Source organism: Eptesicus fuscus, chromosome 13, assembly GCF_027574615.1.
Source record: "Eptesicus fuscus isolate TK198812 chromosome 13, DD_ASM_mEF_20220401, whole genome shotgun sequence".
In the NCBI taxonomy this organism is placed as follows: domain Eukaryota; kingdom Metazoa; phylum Chordata; class Mammalia; order Chiroptera; family Vespertilionidae; genus Eptesicus; species Eptesicus fuscus.
This window is the reverse complement of record NC_072485.1, coordinates 65717870-65741507: the sequence shown is the minus strand read 5'-3', so window position 1 is coordinate 65741507 and position 23638 is coordinate 65717870. Positions and strand designations below refer to the sequence as shown.

Genomic DNA, 23638 nt, shown 5'->3' with positions numbered 1-23638 from the left:
ACCAATTCCAAAAAAACTTTATTGTTTCAAGTGGCAAAATGTTATTGGTCTCTATGGGGCACCTGGCAGGGCAGAGGGAGACCTGGGGTGGGGCTGAGTTCCATCCATTACAAAATCAAAGGCTTTTATAAAAAATGTTATAAATTGGTATCAAAACAAAACCCAAGGGAGGCTGGAGGAGGAAGCAGAAAGGGAGGGGGGTACACGGAGGGAGGACCAGAACCTTGGACCACTAATGACGGAATCCAGGCCGAGAGGGAAGGTGTGGAGGGAAGTTGGAAAGGTGATACAAAGTGCATAAATGTGCCTCCCCAGATGCTCCTCAGACAGAGGCAGAGGGGGACAGAGGCTACAGCCTGGGACATGTGGGGAGAAGGGGCTCCAGCCATCTCCTCGCAGGGACCCCACAGGAACGGGCATTGCTTGGGACTGCCAGATGGGAAGGACCTGCACCGGGAGGGAAGAGAAGAGCTCATGGAGCCGACCGTGGCGGGTAGAGGAGATGCTTCGGCTTCCTTCCTGCCCATTGCGGCTCTCCCCACACAGCCTAGTTGTAAGGAAGGTCCCTGGTGAGTGCCCTGGGGTCCCAGACCAGAGGGCTGGGGAGCACACTCAGCCACAGGGCCCGGGGACCATCCTTGGCCCAGGGAGGAAGGCCGGGATAGAAGCACTCCTCGTCCATTAAAGGCCAGACGACAACACTTTGTTCTGTGGGCAAAACTGAGGGGAAGCCGAGGGACCCCCCAAGTCTCTGGAACTTGGTTCCGTCTGCCTGTTTTCAGGCTGGCAGAGAAAGGGGAATGGAGAGCAAAGGGGAACTTCCCGCATCCTCCAGGGCATTCGCTGCTCACCCCTGAACCCCATTCCCTAACCCCAGCCAGGCCCGAGCCCAGGGACCTGCCCTCACCTCAGTGACTTCTCAGACCTTCTTCTTCTTCAGCTTCAGGGCTTGTAGCCAACTGGGCGATGATCCTTCTGACCTAGAAGGCAGAAGGCAAAGGTCACAAAGCAACCCGAGGAAAGCTGAACAGAACGAGGAGAGGCAGGAATAGAAAACCCCCACCCCAATCAGAAGAGGCAGCCCAGGGCCTGGCTGCAGAGACGGGAACTCTGCCACCCACTTAATACAGTTAATTTGGGGGCACGTCGACCTCCTCCCCGGGCTTCGGTTTTCCTCTACATAGAGTGGGGTTTCAGTCAATGCCCCGAGTTCAGGTCACCCACCCTGAGGATTTCTCTGGCTTCGGAGGTAAGGCGAGGGGCTTCCCCAGCCCTGGGACCTTGCAGGACTTGGAGCGCTGGAACGCAGACTCCTTCTGGCTCGACTTGCTGTCCACCAGCTCCCCCTCCTCAGCCGAGCGGTTCCGGGGGCGCAACTTGGCCTGAGAGACAAGTCCAGTGCAGACAGATGTCAGCGGGACAGGCAAGAGCACTGAGAGAAGCCAGGCAGTCCCCCCAGCCAGACTCAAACCCCGCTGCCGTCCTTTTACCCAGATGGGTGGGAAGTCACTTAACGACACACTTCTCTGAGCGGAGATACTGTTGAGTTCAGGCTAACTAAGCTGGACAAAGCCAGGGGTGACGTCCAGCTTTTGCTCTTTGTTCCCTCTGCCTGCAAGGCCTCCCAACTCCTATGCATGCCTCAAAGCTAAAAGCAAATGCTACAGGAGGCCTTCCCAATCTACCCTCCTACCCCACAGCACCCCACTTTATGAAATAACTTCCCTCTTTGAACAGGCCCAGCTCTTATCTCCACCTCCCTGTGACTCCTAAATTTCTCCATTCACTAGAACTATGGACATGGCTGTGTCCCCCACTACCTCACGAGGTTCCTCCTTCCATTACACTTAACACACAGCGAGCGCGGGGTCAGGCAGGGCGCTCATGGAGAGCAGAGTGAGAGGAGGAATGGGAAAGAGATGGGGGAATGAATAGATGATGGGGAAAAGAAAGGCTGGATTCAAGGGGCCAGATGTGTTTGCTGAGTCACTGAATGGTACCTTCAGGGCTGACGGGCTCAGGCCAGGAAAGAGGTTGACTTTCAGCCCCTTGGTGCCCAAGGACATCCGTGTCCTGCGGTTCTGAGGCTCCTCCACCACCTCCTCGTCTGAAGACGGCACCCGAGAAGCTCGTGGCTCTGCAAGGGCCCAAGGAGGGCTCAGCAGAGAGCAAACCCAGGCCCCCACCACCCGGCTCACCCCCACATCGACACAGACATCAAAGAACTCACTGGCCCTACCCGTAGAGTCCTGGAACAGGCGTGCATCCGAGTCTGCCGCCTCTGACAGGCCCAGGGTACCGCCGGGCCGGATGGCCGGGGCCCGGTGCCCACGCTTGCGCCCCAGGTTGGCACGGCTTCGATACACGGCACTGTCGAGGATCTCGGTGTCCTGCTTGGGACAACGGCAACACCACTGCCATCGCCGTCCCGTGGTCCTGCCCCATCCCACATGAGCCCTTCGAAAGCAGCCGCTGTGAGCAGATCCCTGTTCATATGACTCACCCCCCACTCTTCACCCACCACCCTGGATTGAGACGGCTCAGGGCTCTGAGCCGCTGGAGGAGCCCCAGGGACCAGGCTCTGGCTCCACCACCCCCAACCCTCCCCAATAGCCCATCCACTGCCCTGGGCTCACCCTCCACTGACCTCGATGAAGGAGAAGTCCTGACTGGGAGAGCTGGGGGGAGGGCCTTGGGAGGATCGCCGAGGGGGGTGCATCGGACCCTGCTCGCCCAGCCCGGCCCCTGCAGGGCCCCAGGTGCCGTCCACCTCTTCTGTCCGGCTGGCTTCACCATCGGGCTGGGGCCTCCAGGAGGGCAGACGGTCCCTGCCGGGCTCCAGGGGCTCCCCTCGATCGGCACCTGCTGTGGTTCCTTCCTCTTCCAACAGGGTCCGCAGGCCCGAAGCGGAAGCTGCCGACTCCCTCCGGGCCGCTGCCTTGGAGCTGCTGACGGCCAGCATCTCCTCCAGCAGGCCCTGGGAGGCGGAGGGTGGGGAGCGGGCCAGGCAGCCGCTGCCGGGGCTGCAAAGGAGCCGGGCCAGAGAACAAGGTCACTGTGCGGTCACGTCTCCCTCCCCCAAAGCCCCTTCACAGGTTCTGTCTCCTGCTCCCTCCCGAAAGGCACGGTCAAGACCACACACAACACAGCACGGAAGGGATGAGCTGGGCCAGCCTGGCAGGTTCAGACCCTGGATCCTCTGCTTACGGGACTTTGGGCGAGTCCCTTCACCTACAAACGCTTCTAAGTTGATCGTGTTGTTGGGGGAATGAAATGAGAACCTGGAGCACGAGTCCACCGCCTGGCACTCAGCGTGTGCCCGATGAACAGCGGCTATTGCTACTCCTGCCACCCATGTGGCCGAAGCTGTCCGAGCGGCCCTCCCAGGGGCACCTGCTTGGGCACACGCTCGCCTTGGGATGAGCCGCACAGCCTCTTCCGTGCCCCTGCCCATGTCACCCCTCCCTGTGCCCGCCTCACAGAGCATGCCAGGCCCTGCTCCCTCGCCCGCCACAGGGAAAGCTTCCCCCACCACCCCTCCACTCACTCTCCCTGCAGCTTAATTCCTCCACCGAAGCTGGCCTGCTCCCCTCCCCCAGCCTCCACCCTTCCTCGGCCGTGCAAGCCCAGGGCTCCCCCGGGCCAGCCCCTGCCTCCGAGGCTGAGGCTTTGTCCCCACTGCCAGGCTGTGAGCTATGCAAGGGCAATGATGAGCCCCTTTTGCCTTTGTTCCCTCCGCCCCTGGCCCGGGGCCTGGTCAGGAGCAGAACTAAGCAAATGTTTGCTGAGTGCAGGCGAAGCTTGCATCTCAATGTAGCTTACGTGTCTTCTGCCTGCTGCTCCCTCAAAACACAGCACAAACACATATGCACAGCACACGTGCACTCTCACCACCTCACACAGGAGCTCGTGTGTTGTCCAGCTGCCACCCCCCACACACAGACACCCCGACCCACTTGCAGCACACCTCAGGCAGGACGGTGTGCACGTCGTGTGTCACTCCTGCCAGCAGAGCCACACCAACATGCACACGCACACACTCGCACCATGCACAGGCGTGGCAAAGACTGGCGGGAGCCAGGCCTTGAGTTCCCCATGGACTGGAGGGGTGGAGAGTGAGGCAGGTGATTCAGTTCCAAGACCGAAGCGGGAGGGCTGGAAAGGACGTGTGTCAGTCTGTCCTTCCACAAGCTGCTGACAGATGGAAATTAAAGCGGTCTGGCGGGGAGGGAGGCGGAGGAGGCCGCCGCAGAAGTGCAGCAGCCTGGATGGGGGCCAAAGCCAGCTCACCCTGCTGCTTCAAATCAGGAGGCTGGGGTAGGAGGAGGTGGCAACAGCACCCCTCCCAGGCTGAGGAGACCCTGCCCCAAGCTCTCCGGGGTAGGGCAGAGAGCAGGCTGAGGAAGAGCTGAGGGGATGTGAAACAGTGATGGGTAGATGGAAAGACCCAAAGGCAGCCCTGGCTGGTGTGGCTCAGTTGGTTGGGCGTCGTCCTGTGCACTGAAAGGTTGCTAGTTCAATTCCTGGTCAGGGCATATGCCTGGGTTGTGGGCTCGATCCCCGGAAGGCAGCCAGTAGATGTTCTGCTCTCACATTGAAGTTTCTCTCCCTCTCCCTTCCTCTCTCTCTAAAAACCAATCATTTTTAAAAAAAGAAAGACCCACATCCAGAGCGAGACCTGGCCCCTCACCAGGTGGGCAGAGGGCAGCCCTGGGGGATGCCATGGGAGGGGAGGGCGGGGGATGCAGTGGGACCATCTCTGCCGGCCTGCCCAAACCCCAGAGAAGGCAGTGTGGCTGGCATCTCCAGAGAAGCTTCCTTCCTCTTGAGCACCCAGGACACCTATAACCTGAGCCCCTTCTTGGCAGGAAATGGAGACAGGCTGTGCCGAGCACTGCCACTCCAGGGCACACTTGGGTCCCATCCCCTACTATGCCTGTGGCCTTGGCAATGTTACCGGCCTACTCTGAGCCTCAGTGTCTTCGTCTGTAAAATGGGGATAACAGAAGTACCTAGACTTTGCTGGGTTTGTTGGCAGAAATGTGTGCCCAGCACATAGCTAACATTTGATAAATTTTTAGGATAAGCATCATCATCCTCAACACAGGTTCCTGGCCTCAGAACTTGGCTTATCTTATACCCTCTGTACCCTTTGCCCCATGGGGATTCTGAGTCTCCTGAGGGCTGGACCCACCCACACTCCAGGTGCAATCCCGGGAATGGTATGTAGTAGATCTGGAAAAAGCAGCTTCCAGCGTTTTAGGCTCCAAGACTCTGAGGGGGTCAGGGCTTGGGCTGGAATGATGTGTGTAAAGGGGAAGCAGCTGGTCTTGACCCAGAGACAGGAAGAGCATGCAGAGAGATGACCCCAAGGCTGGGGCCCAAGGGAACATGAAGGAGCCCACGGTCCCAGGCTAGGTGTCCTTGTGCCAGCCACACTGCCTCCCTGGGCCTCAGTTTACCCACCCATGGAGTGAGTGATCTCTGAGGGTTCTCTCAGATTCTAAGAAGAGCCCAAAATAACTGCAGGTTTCCACAGGCGCAGGGGGAGGGGCAGGAGATGACCAGGAGGCCAGAGAGGGGAGGGGGCAATGCACCAGCTCTTGAGGGACCCAGGAGCGCCACTCCCCCCAGGACAAGGTGGCCCTGGACACAGAGGGGGGGCCCGAGCAGTCCCAACTGTCTGCCCACCCCCACCCCCACCTCCACCCCCACTCCCATCCCCCACCCCGACACCGGTCTTTTCATGTCACAGTTTGCCAGGCAGCATTCCAGCCAACGACCGCTGTGAGGGAACCTTTGTCCCACACAGGAATGGTGACAAAAAATGTCCCCAACGGCCTCACTTTATGGACACATCCACCCAAATCTGCAAAACAGGTACAACTGCAGGTAGCAAGCACTTCTCCGGGGCTTACCACGTGCCAGACAGATCTATCCCTTCCCACATGTGAATGCCAACACCCGGTGAGTCCTGGGAGTCAATTACTCCCACTTCACAGCCCAGGAATCGGAGGCGCTGAGAAGGAACTCACCCAAGGTCACGGAGACGGTAGCAGAATCCAGACCCAAACCTGGCAGAGGGGCCCAAGGACTGAACTACCTTCAAGGACTTCTCATTACCATGGGAACCTCCAATTTTTCCTTTAAAGAGTAACTTTCCAGAGCGTAGAATTTCTCTAAACCAGCTGCTCAGAGCTAGAGAGGCCCTTGGATACTAGTGAAGTTTGGGAAACATTGTGTTAGAACAGTGATTTTCAACCTTTTTCACCTCATGGCACACATAAACTAATTACCAAAATTTGGCAGCACACCGGAAATATATTTTTTGCCAAAAAAAAAAAAAAAAGGTGTAGCCCTGGCCAGTGTTGCCCGGTGGTTAGAGAATCAGTCTGAGCACGAAAGGGTTTCGGTTTCAATTCCCGGTCAAGGGTGTGTACCTACCTGGGTTGCAGGGCCAATCCCCAGGGCAGTTGGGGTGCATGCGGAAGGCAATCTATGTGTCTCTCTCACAGAGATGTTTCTCTCTCTCTCTCCTTCCCTCCCTCTCTCTCTTCTACTCTCTTAAAAAGAAACAACAATGGGAAAAATACCCTTGGGTGAGGATTAAAAAAACACACACACACAAAACAGGTCTAATGTTGATTCATTCACACTACACTGGACGGCTATTGTTGTGTTGGCTATTGTCACGTTTTATCTGACAATCTAAAGGGAAGGAGGTCAGTGCCCCTAAAAAGTCAGGCATTGCACGTTTTAAAAATTCCTGCGGTGAAAACTGCCGCTAGAGAAAGGTAAACATGGTTCCTTCTTCTTCAGCTTTGAGGCTTTAGCGGGTGGATACTTGCTAATACACATGCACGCTAAGGCTCCGGCAGGGCCACGGAGTACCCAGCACTTCCCAAACCTGTAACAGCCGCACATCGTGACGGAGACCAAAGCTCAGACAGCCGAGGACTCCCTGCTTCTCTGCCACTAACCTCCTGGTCCCCACAGCCCAGTCCCCTCACCAGCTCCCACCAGGCCCGCCTCTCCCTCCATCCTAAACAAAGGGGAAGATATTCCCTCTTTCCCTTCTTAAGAGCCACCCCAACTGGAGGGGAAAGGTGGAGGGTGGTGGGCCCCACTGCTGCGTAGTCTGAGTCCCCAACCCAGTGGCTGCACCTGACGGCATTTAGAGACGTAGGAAAGACACACTCTGACTCTGTGACCTTCACACCCCTATTCTCCTGCAAACTGGAGGGGTAATGATCGCCCCTGCTTCACCTGCAGCTGTGAGGATCAATGAGGTCAGGTGTGCACGCAGGGCCCTGGGGGACTGCAGAGTCCTGAGTCCCCCCGAAAACCAATCAGAGCAACCACGGGCGCCCACATGCTGCCGGCATCAGGAATGCTGAGGCTTCCTGAGTCCCACGTCAGAAAGAGAGGCTCAGAGATGTCCAGGACCCAGGAGCCCCATCCCTGCAGCCTTCACCACCTCCCCACGCTCCTCCATCTCCCTCTACAGCCTCAGCCCCTGGGCATCAGCCTGGCCCCATTTGCCAAAAAAAAAAAAAAGGGGGGTGTAGCCCTGGCCAGTGTTGCCCGGTGGTTAGAGAATCCGTCTGAGCACAAAAGGGTTTCGGTTTCAATTCCCGGTCAAGGGTGTGTACCTACCTGGGTTGCAGGGCCAATCCCCAGGGCAGTTGGGGTGCATGCGGAAGGCAATCTGTCCTTTCCTCTCCCCCTCTTCCTCCTCAGTCCCTAATGCCTTCCCAACCCTTCCAACACCTCCCCCATTCCCTCCCTCTAGACCAGGGGTCCTCAAACTTTTTAAACAGGGGGCCAGTTCACTGTCCCTCAGACCGTTGGAGGGCCGGACTATAGTTTAAAAAAAAAACTATGAACAAATTCCTATGCACACTGCACATACCTTATTTTGAAGTAAAAAAACAAAACGGCATAAACACCCGCATGTGGCCCAGCAAAAACACCCGCATGTAGCCTGCGGGCCATAGTTTGAGGACGCCTTCCTGGTCCCTCCTGCCCCCCTCCCACTACCATCAGCCCCACACCTCCCTTCCCTTCATACCATGGCTGGTGAGAAGCTCCAGGGTTGGGAAAGGTCAAGCATTCTACTCAGTCAAGACAATGAAACCAAATCTCAGTAGATGGAAATTTTAACAGAGATGTGATGTGTTGGGGTGGGGAGCTTGGCGGGGGCGGGGGGAGGCAAGGTGTGGGGAGACCTGGATAGAAGAAGGTGACGAGAGTAGCCAAAGAACATATATGCACAGCCCACGGACACAGACAATAGAGTGGTGAAGGCCAAGGGAGGGGTGGCGGAGCTGGGTGGAGCTGGGCAAAGGAGGGGAGAAGGGGGACATCTGTAACAGTGCCAATAAGATAATTAAAAAAGAGATGCAATGCCTTTTTGCACTCTTTCCAGATGGGAAATCACCTCAGTTGGCTTTAGCACATAAAAGTTCCTGAGACAGACTGTGGCTGGCTCACAAAACTACCAACGTGTTCCTTGACAAAGTTCTTTTTCAGCCAATCTGCAGGGAGGCCAAGAGTCAGGTTCCAATGTCCTTTGGGTTCTTAAATTATTGCTTCTTCTGGGCCTTAAAACGGGGCAGACAAGAAGCACCACGTTCTAACTTCCTGAGAGACAATGTGCCACTGTCCACTCCACTCCCGACTTGGAGTGGCCAAGGCCAAGAAGACAGAGTCTTTCCTATGCCCACGAAAGCACTGTGGTCCCTGGCCCAGGAGCACCTGTGGCTTTAGAGCTGAGAGGCCTGGGGAACAGCCACTGTGCTCAGTGGGAGTCTCCAGAGGTGGGACAGGTACCATCTCCTCCAGCAGCCACAATATGACGTCACCAAGGAAGCCGAAAACGTGGGCTGCAAAAGTAGTAACACCTCCAACATCACAGTCACCATTCAGACAGGTTGCAACTTTTCAGGCATCCGGCACACCTCTCCTCGCACACCGGGATGGTGTTCCCTTACCTGGCTCCGAAGCCCGGGGCTTCTCCCATCTCCATTCCGGGGTCTTCAGAGCAGGTCTCCAAGGAAAGCGAGGAGTCATCTTCGCCCTGGGTCTCTGGTCCACTCATCTCGCCAACCCCCAGCTCCCTGGCCTCCATGGGGTCTGGGTCTCTGGCCTCCTGGCCAGGGCACAACATACCGGTGTCCCTGAGGCCTAGCTCTGGACACTGGCTAACTTCTCCCACCCCATGCTCCCTGGCTTCACTCGGAGTCCCGGAGACCTCCACATTCCGGAGCCCCAAGTCCTGGGTCCAGTCCATCTGCCCCACTCCACATCCTCGTGGCTCCCGAGAACCTCCAGTCTCTAGGTCACATGGCACCTCCAAATTCCTCAGGCCCAGACTGTCACCCCAGTCCACCTGGCCCACCCCAAGCTCCCTGGAGCTGCTATCTGGCCCCACGGCCATGTTCCTGAGCCCCAGGTCCGGTGTCCAGCTTGCCTGTCCCACTCCACGCTCCCTTGATTTAAGGAAGTCTCCGGCCTCCACACCTGACCAGTTGGTCTGCCCCACGCCACTCTCTCTGGCCTGGCTGTGGCCTTCTGCCTCCCCCACCCCAGCCAAATCTCTGCCCCTCACCCCGACATCAGAAGTCCAGTCCTTCTCCCCAACTCCCATCTCCCTGGGCTTCTCAGAACCCCCAGCCTCCAAATGGCTAGCCAGGTCCACATCTCTCAACCGCAGGTTATCCGACCAGCCGGTCTGTCCCACGGCACCCTCCCTGGCCTCACTCGAGATGCCAGAACCCACACAACTGGACACTTCCAAGTTCCTGAGGCCCAGCTGGTCGGCCCAGTCCACGGACCCAGTCGAGGTCTTCTCCGGAGACACAAAGTGGCCACCTCCCATCTTGCCGGAAGGACTCGGGCCAGCACTGCCCACTCGGTCATGGCCAATGATCCCAAAATGATGGCTCCTCTCGGTAGCCTCCACGCAGAAGTCACCACTCCAGTCTCGCTGCCCTGGGCTGAAGGCCGCCTCTGGCTGGGAGACCACACCTAGGCTGAAGTCGCCAGCCCAGCCTCGCTGCCCCACTTCCCTGTCTTCCGGGTCGGCATCGCCTGGGCTCTGGTCCCCTGCCTGCTGTCTCCTGTGCAGCCCTCCAACCTCCTGGCTGGCACCGCTGTCCTGCCAGCTACTCTGGGCTCTCGGTCCCAGGGCTCCATCCTGGTTCTGGGGGCTGCTGGGGCTGAACAAGCCCCCCAACTCTCTCTCCTCTGGCTGGCCTGCGTCCCCGCTGGCCTCGCCCAGGCCGTCTCCTCCACTCAGAGTCTTCTCAAACTCCTCATCCTGCTGCTGGGCTTCCTCGGGACTGAACGCGGTGCTCAGGGCTCTCACCCCGAAGCCTCGGTCCTGGGGGCCGAGGGCCGTGGTGCTGCCACGGCTGCTGTAGTCCCTCATCCAGGCGCTCTTCCCGAAATCCAGGTCCGGCTGCTCAGCACCCTGGCTGCCAAAGATGCCAAGCGACGAATCTCTCTTCCCAAACTCCTGGTCCTGCTCGTCGGCATCCTGGCTGCTGTACTGGCCCAGGTGGTCCTTCTTCCTCACGTCCTCCACTTCCTGGCTGGCATAGGCCCCCAGAGACTCTCTCTTCCCAAACTCCCAGTCCTGAAGGCTCGCATCCTGACTGCTGTAAGAACGCAGCAAATCTCTCTTCCCGAATTCCTGGTCCTGGAGTTCCACATCCCGGCTGGAGTACGTGCCCTGGGAATCCCTCTTTCTGAACTCCCAGTCCTGAACATCCGGCTCTTGGCTCTGCTGGGGGCCCAGCGGGGCCGGCTTTCCAATCACCCGGTCCTGGGCTGGGAGCCCCCCGCTCCCATGCGGGCTGCCGACCTCCACCTCCTCACGGACCTCCACCTCCTCGTGGCCAACGATGCCACACCTGCTGGCCCACTCCCTGGCGCTCCCTTCCCCTGCTCCTTGCCCACTCTTGCTGGGCCAGCTCCTCTCTCCAAGGCCTGGGTCCCCTCTAGGGCTCGTTCCCCTAAGGCCATAGTCCTGAGAAGTGTCTTGGGACCAGCTGGAAGGGCTAAAACTGCCGGACTGTGTGTCTGCGGCAATCCCAAATTCACTCTGCAGGTCTTTCCGGGCCCAGCCGAGGAGTCCCTGGGAATCAGAAAAGAGAAACAAAGAAACAATGCTGAGAGTCCATCCAGCATGGGAGTCAGCGCTGTCTGGTGCCCGAGCGCGTGCGCCACACTTTGGCAACAAAAAGCCTGGGTTTGTATGCCAGCTGTGTGACCTTGGGCAAATCACTTAACCACTCTGGGCCTCATGGTCCTCGTCCTTAAACAGGGATAACTCCTACTGCTTGGGAGGTTAGGGAGGATTAAACAAGACCATTTAAGCCAAGTCCTCAGCATAGCACTGGCTTGAAAAGAGCACTCAGCAATGGGTACTCAATCGATGACCCTAAGGTCATGTTTACAGCCCTTGGGCAACACTTGGCTACCAGCCAGGGGAGAGGCAGCCCTGGTGTGGTCTTCACAGGGTGTGGGGCACACTTTCTTTATGAAAGGACACGACCCAAAGCCCCTTCACAACCTCCTTTCCACTGCGAGATTCCACCACCACCCCAGCCCGGCTAGTCCTAGAAGTTCCCAGCCCTCCCTCCCTAAGGAAAGCACCCACTGCCCAGCCCTCCCCCAGAAGACCTCCCAGCCATCCCTCGCCCCTGGCCCCCGGGGGGGAGACAGGAGGGACAGCCTCTGACACAGGCAAAACACCCAGCCAGGGCTCCACACCCGAACTCCCTGACTCACTCCTGAGGGCGGGTGAGCCCTGGCCTCAGGGCTGTGCAGCCGGCCGGCCTCATCCCGCAGGGCTGCGTTGGCCAACAGCCTCTCCAAGACAGACATGCTGTGCTCCCCATCCCCAAGCTGGGCCATGGCCCCTGGCCCCAGCACCCACCCCGGGGCAGCTGGGAAGGCAGGGCTGGGCCGCTCCCCTTCGCCAGGACCTGTCGGGCAGACGGCTCTGGCTCTGGGCTCACCCGGGGCCCTACTCCCTCTAGAGCAGCTGCAGCTCTGGTGGCCCCGCCCAGAAGCCAGTTGAGTCACCCACATCCCGGGACAGACACACCTACTGCAGGAACGAGCTGGGTCTTAACTCCTTCCTGCTCCTCCTCTTCCACCACCTCCCTCAAAAGGCCCCTGGCTCCTCCTTCCTTGCAGTCCCGCCCCTACCAGGCCAGGCTGGGCTAGAAAAATACATTTCAAAAGCCACCTGGACCCCAGCCTTTAAAATGAGAGGAAGTGTGGAAGGAGAAAGGGCACTGGGCCCAAGCCCAGCCAACAACTCACTGGGTACTCTAGCACAAGGCTCCCCAGCTCTGGACCTCGGCTGCCTGTCTACAAGGCAGGTCTTGAGCTCAATGGCAATAATTCTGAGCCCAGCCGAGGAGTCCCTGGGAATCAAGAGAGAGAGAGAGAAACAAACTCATGATGTACTAAGTACTCATGATGAGCCAGGTGCTACTGTCAGTACTTTATAGGTATCATAGCTCATTTAGTCTTTACAATGACCCTCTTAGGTAGAGTTCATGACTGTTATCCCCATGTTACAGCTGCACAAACAGAGGCACAGGCAGGACAGTAACTTGCTCAAGGTCACACCTGGGCAAATAACAGAGCCGGAGATGAACCCAGGCCATCAGGTTCCGGCACCCACGCTCTAAGTGGCCACACTCTGTAGCCTTTCACAATACTAGTCCTAATAAAGGCTTGAACACTCGGTATATGCCAAGCACGGAGCGTGTTGCACATCTCACTTTACCTGCAGTACAACCCTAATGCTATTATGAAAGGACTCTGACATTTAGAGGTTAGGGCACATTCCCAAAACCACTCAGCTAGTGGATGCTGGAACTGGTACAAGCTCTAAACTCCAAGCACCATCCATAGCCCCTGCCAACATCTTTGCCAGGCTGCACAGCTGTGAGGGGTACCTCCATAGGTGCCCTGCTCATAGCTGTACCCCAGGCTCTAGACCAGTGGTCGGCAAACTCATTAGTCAACAGAGCCAAATATCAAGAGTACAACTATTGAAATTTCTTTTGAGAGCCAAATTTCTTAAACTTAAACTTCTTCTAACGCCACTTCTTCAAAATAGGCTCGCCCAGGCCGTGGTATTTTGTGGAAGAGCCATACTCGAGGGGCCAAAGAGCCGCATGTGGCTCGCGAGCCGCAGTTTGCCGACCACGGCTCTAGACAAAGTCCACTGAGAAAGAGCAAAGCCCTGAAGCCCTGGTTTCCATCCCGAGGCCCCCGGCTTCCCTGAGCCCATCCTCACCTCAGAGCAGGCACTTGGGGTCTGTGTGTCCTTCAGCTCAGGTCCAGCTCCCCGCCGGGCACCGCCAGCACTGGGGGGTGGCGAAGCCAGGAGGTCATCCAGCCAGCGGGAGCTGCTTGCAGGACCTGCAGGCTCGGGGGACGCCCTACAGGGGTCCTGGGCCTCGGTCCTCGGTTGGGTAGTCTCAGCCCGGGCCAGGGTCACAGCCTCCTCCTCAGCAGGCAGTGCCTTCCCAGGGTCAGGGGTGTCAGCAAAGAGGACACAGGGCTGGTCGGGGGGTGCTGGCTGCCGCTGCCCCAGGACCGGCTCCAGGACGGACAGGGCGGCCTCCCTGGTGGCCAGAGGCAGTGGGGACTCTTGTCCGCCCAGGGGCTCCCGCTCCTCACACCTCTCCTCTGCCTGTAGCAAGGCCGGTTCAGGCGGGCCCCCCGTTGTTGGCAGAGGCTTGATGGGATCAGCTGGGGATGGAGGCGGACTCTCCCCATCACCCTTTTGGTTTGGGGAGATGCCCGAATCATCTGTCTGCACCCAAGAACCAGGCCTTCCTGGTCCCTCTGGAGCTGACCAGACCCCTCGCCCCTGCTGGAACACTCCCTCCCCACTGGATGCAGCGTCACCAGCCGCAGTGGCCCCAGCCTCCGCAGCCACAGCCTCCGCCTCCGCAGCCGCAGCCTCCGCCGATGCAGCCTCAGCCTCTGCGGCCTCACTGGCTTCAGTGATGGGGGAGGGGGGCGGGGAGTCCAGCCGCCACACCCCTAGACCTGAAGGCCGCGTGGGGAAGGTCCATTCAAAGGACTGTGACAAGCTCCAGTTGGACTCTGTCCCACACCCAAAGGGACGCTCCAGGGCTGACTGGCCCCCCTGGGTTTGAAGCAGGTCAGCCAGCGAGCCGCCCAGCTTCTGCTCTTGGTCCGGCAGCCGGAGCACACCTTCAGAAAACCGGCGCTGACCCATGCCGGCGGGGCGGAGCTCTGCGCCACCCCTGGCCACCTCCTCACCAGATGGGAACGTCCGATCGGGATCAAGCAACTCACCCCCCTCCATCGGGGGCCGGGGTGAGGTGGCTGGAAGCTGCTCTGGGCTGTGGCTCCCCGAGACCTTTTCCACGGGAGGGCTACTGGGTCTGGGGGCATCTGGGGCTCCCAAAGCAGGGAGCCCTGGGCCAGGGGCATGGCAGGCGCCCTCATCTGGCAGGACAACTGGGGATGCTGGAGTCGCAGGGAGGCAGGGAGCAGGCCCGGGAGCGGCAGGACTCTGGGCCTCTGGAAGATGAGAGTGGCGGGGAGAGCTCTGGTGGGGTGAGTGAAGTTGGGGAGACCCAGGGGCTGGGCCTGAGGCTTCAGCAGGGAGGCCTGGGCTGGTGAACCCTCCATTCTCTGCGGTGGGGCCTGGACTTGAGGGGACCCAGGGCTTGGAAACCTGCAAGAGAAAGGTTGAGAGCCCTCACTCACCTTCTGGTAGGAGGAGGAGACCCCTGCCAACCCCATAAGGACCACAGGTCAGCTGCTTCTTCACCCCTCACTCCACAGACAGGAGCAGAAAACTGGGGGCTCTCAGCACAGCTGAGAAAGGCCCCAAGTATTAGGACTTCTTAAGGTTCTCAGCCCCCTCCTTTAGACCCTCTCCCCAGAAAACACACAGAGCCCTATTCACATAGTATGACCCACACTTCCGGTGGTTCAGACACTCCCACCCACCTATCCCAAAGCTCATCGAAGGATCTCCTAAGAGTCCATGGCTCATGGTCAAGAACTCTGGCTTCATAAAGGGAAAAGGAAATTAGGAAATCTGACCATCCGTGCATGTGGGAGTTCTGCTTCAGAGCAGGACTCTGAGCCCAGCACAGCTCCCAGGAGCAGCTTGGGATGTGGAGCTGCCCACCCTGCTCGGTGCACCCCCAGGTCCCAGCGCTGCCGACGGAAGCAGGCAGGCCTCGGGCTTCAGGCACAGAGTCACCCGCACCACCTCTCGTAAGCTGTAGGCCCTTCCATATGGTGGTCACTTGACTTCTCTGAGCCTCAGCCTCCCCTTCTGTCCATTAGGGCTAGTGGCCACAATGTCCCCCTTGCAGACTTAGAAGAGGAGTAAATAAGATTCGTGCATGTGGCCTCTCGGGACAGGACTTATAAAGAATGGAAGCTGTGGGGTGATGGGAGGCAATGCTTTCAAACTTCAGACATCTGCTCCCATCCTCTCAGCTGCGGACCTTGCTTCCCTGAGAACACAGAGGCCACGGCATTGCACGCCCACACCCTGCTACCTGACGGGATCTCAGAGAGTGAACTGTCCTTGCTCAGGGCTAAGGCCAACCCCTCCCCTCTCCCCTACGTCACTGATTTTCCCCCTCTCCTGGATCATTTCCATCAGCACAAACTGCTCTCATTTCTCCCACCCTAAAAAAAGAAAAACACTCTTGCCCTCACCTCTCTCTCTTGCTACCGCTCACTTTCCTGAACACCTTGTCTCCATTTACTGTAGCCCCAAACAGGCTGCTTCCTGCACCTGCCACCTAACTGCTCTGGTCGAGGTCACGATGTCTCCTTGTAGCTAAGTCCCATTCTCAGTGCACCTTCCTTGACCTGCAAGCAGCATCTGCTGGCTGACCCACCCTCCTCCCTCCTCCCTCCTCCTGTCTTCCTCTTCCCATCATGAAAGCTGGCTTCCTACAGCCTCCAGGACTCCACTCTCGCCAGCTTTCCTCCCACCTGTCTGCTGCTCCATCCTCTCCTCGGCTGGGCTGGGCTGGGCCTCAGTCCTCTTCCCTCCAGAGGCTCACCCACTCCCCTGGTGATCTCAGCCGGTCTTAACTACGAGCCCCTGGAGCTCCAGACTCAAATAGCCCACTGCCCACTCGATATTTCCACGTGGATGTCTAAAAGACATCTCAAACTCAACTAATCCAGAAGCAAACTCCTGCCATCTCCTCCCTTCCCACTTCACCCTTCAAGTCCCCTCTCACGAAATGGTAACCTGGTCCTTCCGGTTGCTAAGGCCAAAAGCCCTGGCGCCATCCTTGACTCTGTGTGCCCCTCTATCTGCCGTCAATCTATCTGCAAACCCTGTGCCCAAACTGACCTTCAAATTCCACCCAGCGAGACCACTTCTCACCATCTCACCACAGGCTACCTCCAGGACCCATCACCTCACCCCTGGATTCCTCAAACAGCCCCCAACTGGCCCTGCTGCTGCTCTTAGCTCCCTGCAACCAAGAGCACACGGTGACTCTTTACAACTCTCCTCCAAACCCCCCACTCAAGCCACGGTCCTCCCAGTGGCCTGCGAGGTTCATCACCACGCGATCCGTCATCACCTCTCAATCCTCACCACCACCCCGCTCCTCCCCTCTCCCTGCGATCCGGACAGCCTGGCTTCCTTGCCAGGAAGGTACCGAGTCCTTCCAGGAGAGCACTCGAGTCAGACAATTCAGAGCCTGCCTCAGCCCCTGGGTAAGTTACTTAACCTCGGTGAGCCTCTCATGTGTGACTAACAGGGCGCACTAGCTACAGTGATCACAAGGATTAAGCTAGTCAAGCGTTCCTGGCACATGCCCAGCACACAGTAGGTGCGTGACTGACGGGCAGTTACAATGGATAATTATTCCTTATAACGAGCAGCCTCATGGCCTGAACCACACTTGATCAAGAGCACTGGCCTGGGAGTCAAGAAATCTTGAGTCCCAGGGCCAGCCCCTGGGCAAAATCCCCTCCTCCATGACCCTCAGTATCCCCAACAGAACCAGAAAGAGAGAGAGCAGATGATCTCAGGTGACCCTTCCAGCTTTAAAATACTGAGTCCAGGTCATAACGGAGGATAACTCACGTCGGTAGGTGGCTCAGAGCTGGCCGGCTGAGCCAGGTCCCCATTGAAGGCCCGGTCCAAAGGGGGGCTCCTGGGAGAGAGAAAAGACAGAAAATGCAGGACAGAGTTAAGAAGCCCAGGACAGAGCTATAGCAGCACCCAAAGTTAACCGCCCCAGGCATTTCCTCCTGAGCCCTGCCTGGGACCACTGGGGACAGAGAAGCTACCCAGTTCCCATGGAGAAAATGGCCCAGGAGATAGTGCCTATTCCCGCCCTCTCTACCCAGGGTTAAATTCCCCTAGTCCCTTTAGAAAACCCATCCTGGAAGCCCACACTCCCCAGGGATTCCCTAGAAGGTAAACTCCTCCCCCCCAGTCCCTACAGGGTTAATGTTCTCCTCCAGCCAGGGAGAGTACAGCTGGCCTGGCTGCCCTGCCAATACTTCTTGAAGGAGCGCAGGGGGAGGGAGTGGGGGCAGAGTGATTTTCCAAGGCTGAAGTTGTTCCTCTGAAGCTCTGCTTGGAACCAGGGAGGGGAGGATAGAGGGCTGAACCCAGCCTGGGAGCCCTGGCCTGGGACAAAGAAGGGTTAATCCAGAGCCCTGCCCTCCAGGTACTTTCAGGTGAGAAAAGGGCAGGGCTGGAGGGCAGGGTCGGGAAGGCCTCTGGGCAGAGGCCTTCCGCACTGGGCTCAGCACAGACCACAGCAGCCCTGCCCTTCACGGCAGCAGGAAGGGGAGGGGAGCCTCTGGGCCCAGCAGCGGCACCAAGGGCCCAGGAGGCCAACAGTGCCTCAAGCAGGCTCTCCCTTGTCCTGGGGGTGGCACTTGAGATCCCTCGGCCTCTTCCTCCAAGCCCCTGTGCCCACCACCCCAAGAGGCACCTCCTGGCCAGCCTTCTCTACACTGGCACAACTCTGGAGAAGTGTGTTACAGGCAACCGTCCCCAGCCCGGCCGTAATCACTGCTCAGTGACACTAGCTGGCCTGGCATCGAGGTGTGTTCCCATCTTATCTCTCCCATCAGGCTCCTGCGGGCAGACCGTGCCCTTCTCGTCACACACCAGCACCGGGTACACTGCTCCGCACACAGCAGGAGCCAGCAGTGAAGGGCACGTGCTTTGGAAATAGACACGCATTCAAACCCCGGCTCTGTCTTAGTTGCTGAAGAACCAGGTAAGTCCCTTTTGAATCTGTTTCCTCATCTCTAACATTAATATCCCCTTCCCTAAAACAGAACGGCTGTGGATTAAACAAGGCTAAGTTCAGCTCTTGGCATTAAAAAGAAACTTCCATACTGTGCATCTGAACTCTCCATAAATGCCCATCAACTCCGTAAAGAAAATTATAACTGTCAAGAGAATCTAGTCATAACACCGTCTGCTGGCGAAAGCTTTGTAACGTAGACCGGAGCCTGCCTGCACTCCCAGCACACAACGGACCTAAGGTCAGAGTCCCAGAGGGGGCCGCCTACTTCATCCTCCTAATGCAACAGCCTCCCGAGCCCCTCACCTCTCCTCGGGGGTCTGGCTGTGCTCTTCAGGGCACTCTGTGGGAGACTTCGCAGGCCCCTCCTGGGACCATTCCCTGGAGAGGGTCCCACCATCCTCATCCGCAGGAGCGGTAGCCACCCCATAGGTCCTGGGGCCGTATTTTGAGCTACCATCGTGGTTAAAGGTGAGGCGGGAGCCCCAGAGGCGGTCAGAGCTGGTGGGGACCTCCTTCCGCGGCTGCTCCATCTTGGCCAGAATCTCTTCCACGGTGGTGGCTGCAAAGCGCTCAGAGGCTGGACGGAAGGGGGCGGGGGCCTTCCGCACACCCCCTGGGGCCGCACAGCGAGCCGGGGGTGTCAACGGAGGCATCTCTTCTTTCCCGGCCTCCTCTTTCCCAGCCTCTTGGGTGGCTTCTCCTCCAGGAGACGTCTCGGCCGGTGGTCTTGGTGCAAAGGGAAGGGGACGCCTGCTGCCACCATAGGGCTGGGGTCCTGCCAGCATGTTCATCTTCCGGGCAGAAGGCAGCTCAGCCAGAGGACCCCGGGGCGGCCGCGGCCCAACGGACACCAGCAGGCTGGGCTTGGCAGGCAGGGCTGGCTTGGCAGGCAGGGCCCGGGGTTTGGGCTTGACAGGAGGTTTGGCCCGAGGGTCACCTACCGAAAGGAACAGGTTGGTTGGGGAGGCTGTCAGAAGAACCGGGACGTAGACTTCTTCATCTCCCACCCTACTGAACTCAAAATGTTGACAACCTTCAAGGCACAAGCCAAATGTCACCTCTTCCATGAAGCCTTCCTTGATTTACCATACATATCCCAGAAGAACCTTTTGTCTTCAAATTCTCAAAATGTTTATTCAATCCCTCCTATAAGCTAAAGCTATTTAAGGGTCCAGCTGACACCTTAATTCTCCCTGTATCCTACTCTGCATCTAACACGTTCTTATTAAACGAATGAATGAATGAGCAAAGGAGCCAATCAATGAATGCTACCTACCCATATCGAGCACTCAGCCCAACCTTTCTCCAATCTAGTCCTGTCCTCTTACATGACACTCTACCATCCTACCATTCACAGCAAACCTTTTATCCCAGCTGAGCCTCCTGCTCTGCCTCCTGGCTGTCCCTCCCCCAGTACACACCCAGGCCACCTCCCAAGGTGTGTGATGAGGAATGCAAACTTACTATTGACCTAACCCACACAGAAGTAAATCTGCTACAGGGGAAAAAAAAAACAAGATCCGGAACCTACCTTCTATATAAGGCATTCCAAAGCCAAATAAAAGACCTTGGAATTACTCATTGCCATCGCCCTCTATCATCCACTCATTCGGCTCGGCCTAAGAAAGGAGTCTAGACAGGAGCCAGGAGGCCTGGGTTCAAATCCCTGTAGGTACACGTCATTTCTCATCTAGACCTCAGCCTCCTCCTCTCAAAACACTCTTTACCAACATCGTTTTGAAGGTTAGCGTGTTCTTATCTGCTATAGATCTAAGTCCTCTTAACTGTTCTAAAGGGTCTCGCCAGGAACTGAGAACCTTTCAAGCTCATCCTGCACTCCTCCCTCCCACCTCAACAGAATCATCACTCCCCCACCCCTTCCAAGACAGAATGGGAGTTCAGCCTCCACCCCTCTCTGTCCTCCCAGCCACCCGGCTCCACCCTGTACCCACAGGCACCTACCTGGCTCAGAGCCAGCAGATACCAGCTCCTCCTCCATCTCCCGGGGTGGTGGGGAAGCCATGGCTGTGCCTTCCCTGAGAACAGACACTTTCATCACATTCGGCAGAACCTGCATGAGAATTGAGAAGCGGAGGGTGTGAGCGGGGGCAGCCAAAGCCCCAGGAAACAAGAGCGAGGAGGAGAGGGCTGGGTGTTGGCAGGAGGCTTGGCCAAGGGAAGCCTGCTACTTCTGGCGGAGGCAGAGTGTGGGACAGGAAGAGGGAACCTCAGAGCGGGTGGGAGGTCAAGGGAGGTCCCCAGCAGTGTATCCTCAACTCTTCCCAGATCATTCTCTAACTCTGGTCTCCTAACCCCAAAGTCCTGGAGTTTCAGGGAGCTACCTACTCTTCCCTCCCCTGCTGAGCTCTCCAAGACACCCCACTTACTGTTCCCAGGGCACCCTTGGGTGCAGCAGCCTGCTCGAGGTATCTACCCAGGGGCAGAGCAAGAGGGCAGACCAGAGTCTGAAGCCTCTTCGTGAATCACTTCATGGGAGACGGGAAAAACCCGCTCCTCCCCAACCTGGGGCTCCACCCCACAGCCTGCCTTCCCTTTCCCGCTCACCCTCCTTCCCTCCCTCCCTCCGGCAGCTGGGAGTGGTTCCCTCTCCCCCCTTCCTCCTCCCTCCTTCCACATCCCTGCCCCACTCCCGCCTCCCTCAGAGCAGTCTCATCCAAACACGGAAAAATAAGGAATAAGAAGTAAACATCTGGAATACATTTTTTTCTTTAATTTCTCAATTGCTTTGGCTTCAGTACGGAATTTGATGAGGTAAAAGCCAGGGCCTAGTCCTGTTGCCATAGCAATGGCCTCCCACTGGATTTCCAGAGCCGCGCCAAGAGGAAGGAGGAGCCGGCCCAGGCTGGGCTGGGAGAATGGGACAGGGCTTGAGAACATCCGGCGGTGGGGTGGCCTGGGGGGGAAAGACTCCCTGGGGCTTCCCCTTCTAGGACAGTCAGGGTAGGACAGCCACAGCCTAAGCACTGGTGGTACTTGGGTGGCCCTCACTGGCCTAGGATTGGCCTGAGGGGTTTTGAGGGGCAGAAGAAAATTTTAAACCAAGTGACACAGCCCTATAGAAGTCATCGGGTGTCCCTCCTCTAAGCCTGTACCAGCAGGGAGATCGGGATCTGATTCAATGCTGGGTGGGTCTACCACTTTCTAGCTGTGTGCCCTCAGGCACAGTGCTTACTTCTCTAAGCCTCGGTTTCCCTAGTTGAAAAGTGGAGTTAGGCCGAGACCGGTTTGGCTCAATGGATAGAGCGTCGGCCTTCGGACTCAAGGGTCCCAGGTTCGATTCTGGTCAAGGGCATGTGCCTTGGTTTCGGGCACATCCCCAGTAGGGGGTGTGCAAGAGGCAGCTGATCGATGTTTCTCTCTCATCGATGTTTCTAACTCTCTATCCCTCTCTCTTCCTCTCTGTAAAAAAAAATCAATAAAATATATATTTTTTTAAAAAGTGGAGTTAGTGTGACTGTTGGAAGACTTATGGGAAAAGATGCATGCAAACTGCTGAGCATAATGCCTAGCACATAGTAAGTGCCCAATAAATGTTGGCCATTATGAATACAATTCCATTCAGTGTCGCCGATGAGCTACCATCCTTTGCTAACCACCTCCTCCTCTCCCCAGACCACTCCTTCACTCCCACAGGGCCCAGTCCTGTCACCTGTTCTTCAGACACTCCACCACCTCCTCAGTTCTCATCCCGGCTCCTGAAGCACCATCCCACCCACAACACCCTCCCCCCACCCCAGGCTCTCCAGCCTGGGGGACAGAGTGCTCCTCCCTCTAGTTCCTAGCACATGGTATGCACAGAGCCCCCCGAGGAAAATTTAACCCCCCTCCAAACTGCAATGGGCACACAGCCTTCCTCAGAGTCACCCACTCCTAGTCAGGGAAGACAGCGCCAAATCCAAAGAAGGGCCCTCTAATGCCCAACATTTGCAAAAACCCACCCACCCCTCACCTTTGACCCTGCCCCAGCTTGTTTCAAAGATGGAAGGGAGTAGAGAGAGGAGGGTAGAGAGAAACCCAAGACGGTCAATTCCCTTGGTCAGCCAACTAGCACGGTGCACTGCTCACTCTGGGTGGGTGAATAACTGTGCAGAGCCAGGCCAAGTGCGCACGAGGGAGGGGCACATGATAGGAAAAATAAAATTAAAACACATGATTGTTTCCTTGTCCTTGAACGTTATTACAAGGAACATGGTGTGGGTGATTAGAAATGGCGACAAACTGGCCCAGAACCGAAAAACTCTTTCAACCTGGGGGCCTGACGGACACCTCTGCAGTATGAGCGCGCAGCAAGGAAGTGGGGGCTCGGCTTTCCCAACCGAGGAGATCCCACAGCAGCTCCAAGGCCCCGGGCAGGGAACCCAGGTGCCAAAGCCCTCGCTGCAGAATCACAGCGGCTCTGAGCACTCCCCACCGCAGGCATCAGGGGCTGCCACAAGGGCTGGGGAGAGGCCCAAAGAGACTTCGGCGCCAGCGGGGTCGCCCCTATGGACCCTAGGATCGCTGCCCGGATCCGGACCCAGAGAGGTCGGCAGGGATAGCACAGAAACTGCTGGAGGAGGGAGGGCCAGCGGAAGACGGAACAGCCAGGGTGAGGGGCGGTCTGGAGAGGCCCAGTGGGAAAGCTGGGGACAGAGGGGACGGCAGCAGCCGAAGAGGAGGAGGAGGCGGAGGAGAGGAGGGGGGCGGCGGGGGCGGGGGCAGCAGAAGCGGAAGACCAGTGCGCGGGACGTGAAGCAGCCGGCGAAAAGACGAGGGGCTGAGGACACAGACTGGGTGGGGGCGGACTGGGGTGGCTGGGGGCGTGCCGAGGGATCCGGGGGGAGGGGGCTAGCGCGGATCTGGGAGAAGGGGGAGGGAGGGGCCCCCTCTAACAGCTCCGCCTACCCCCCCCGGCCCCGCCTCAAGTCCTCGCCCCTTCCCCCCTTTCTTCTGGCTCAGCCAGCACGAGCTACAGGCCGTGCACCCTCCGCCCCCGCGCACACGGGCCCGCTCTCACGTGCCCGTCGCTTCCTCCGCGCCCCTGGCCCCTGCAAACTTTCCTGCTCACCGCTCCCCCCCCCCCCGCCCCCCAACTCCACCTCAACCTAAGATCCTAGCTGGAAAGCGCCCACTCCTTCCATGCCTCTCCCCCGCCCCCAACCCTGGACCCCGCCCCCTCCTTCGCCCTCCCGCCTGCCCCCGCGCACTCACGCGCTCCCCCGGGATCCGGCTCCGCTCGGCTCGGGCTGGGCGCCCCGACGCCACTCTCCGCCACCGCCGCCGCTGCAGCCGCCGTCACCGCCAACCCA

The 23638-nt window shown here is 58.1% G+C and overlaps 1 protein-coding gene across 7 annotated transcripts; it reads right to left on the bottom strand.

The window, feature by feature from the left end:
• Positions 1-23622, bottom strand: TNKS1BP1 (tankyrase 1 binding protein 1). Of its 7 annotated transcripts, none has more exons than XM_028136186.2 (12): positions 23541-23622; positions 20292-20400; positions 18633-19266; positions 17144-17213; positions 13325-14743; positions 8994-11140; positions 2648-3023; positions 2231-2393; positions 2001-2137; positions 1225-1382; positions 908-980; positions 1-447 (listed from the first exon to the last, which is right to left on the bottom strand). In XM_028136186.2, the coding sequence occupies exons 2-11, from the start codon at positions 20383-20385 to the stop codon at positions 920-922; spliced, it is 5259 nt and encodes a 1752-aa protein (XP_027991987.2). In that variant the 5' UTR covers positions 20386-20400; positions 23541-23622; the 3' UTR covers positions 1-447; positions 908-919. The 7 variants fall into 7 exon arrangements, with proteins under 7 accessions (XP_027991987.2, XP_027991990.2, XP_027991989.2 ...); XM_028136189.2 differs by having other exon boundaries at positions 2240-2393; XM_028136188.2 differs by having other exon boundaries at positions 2231-2390.
• Positions 23623-23638: the final 16 nt, after the last annotated feature.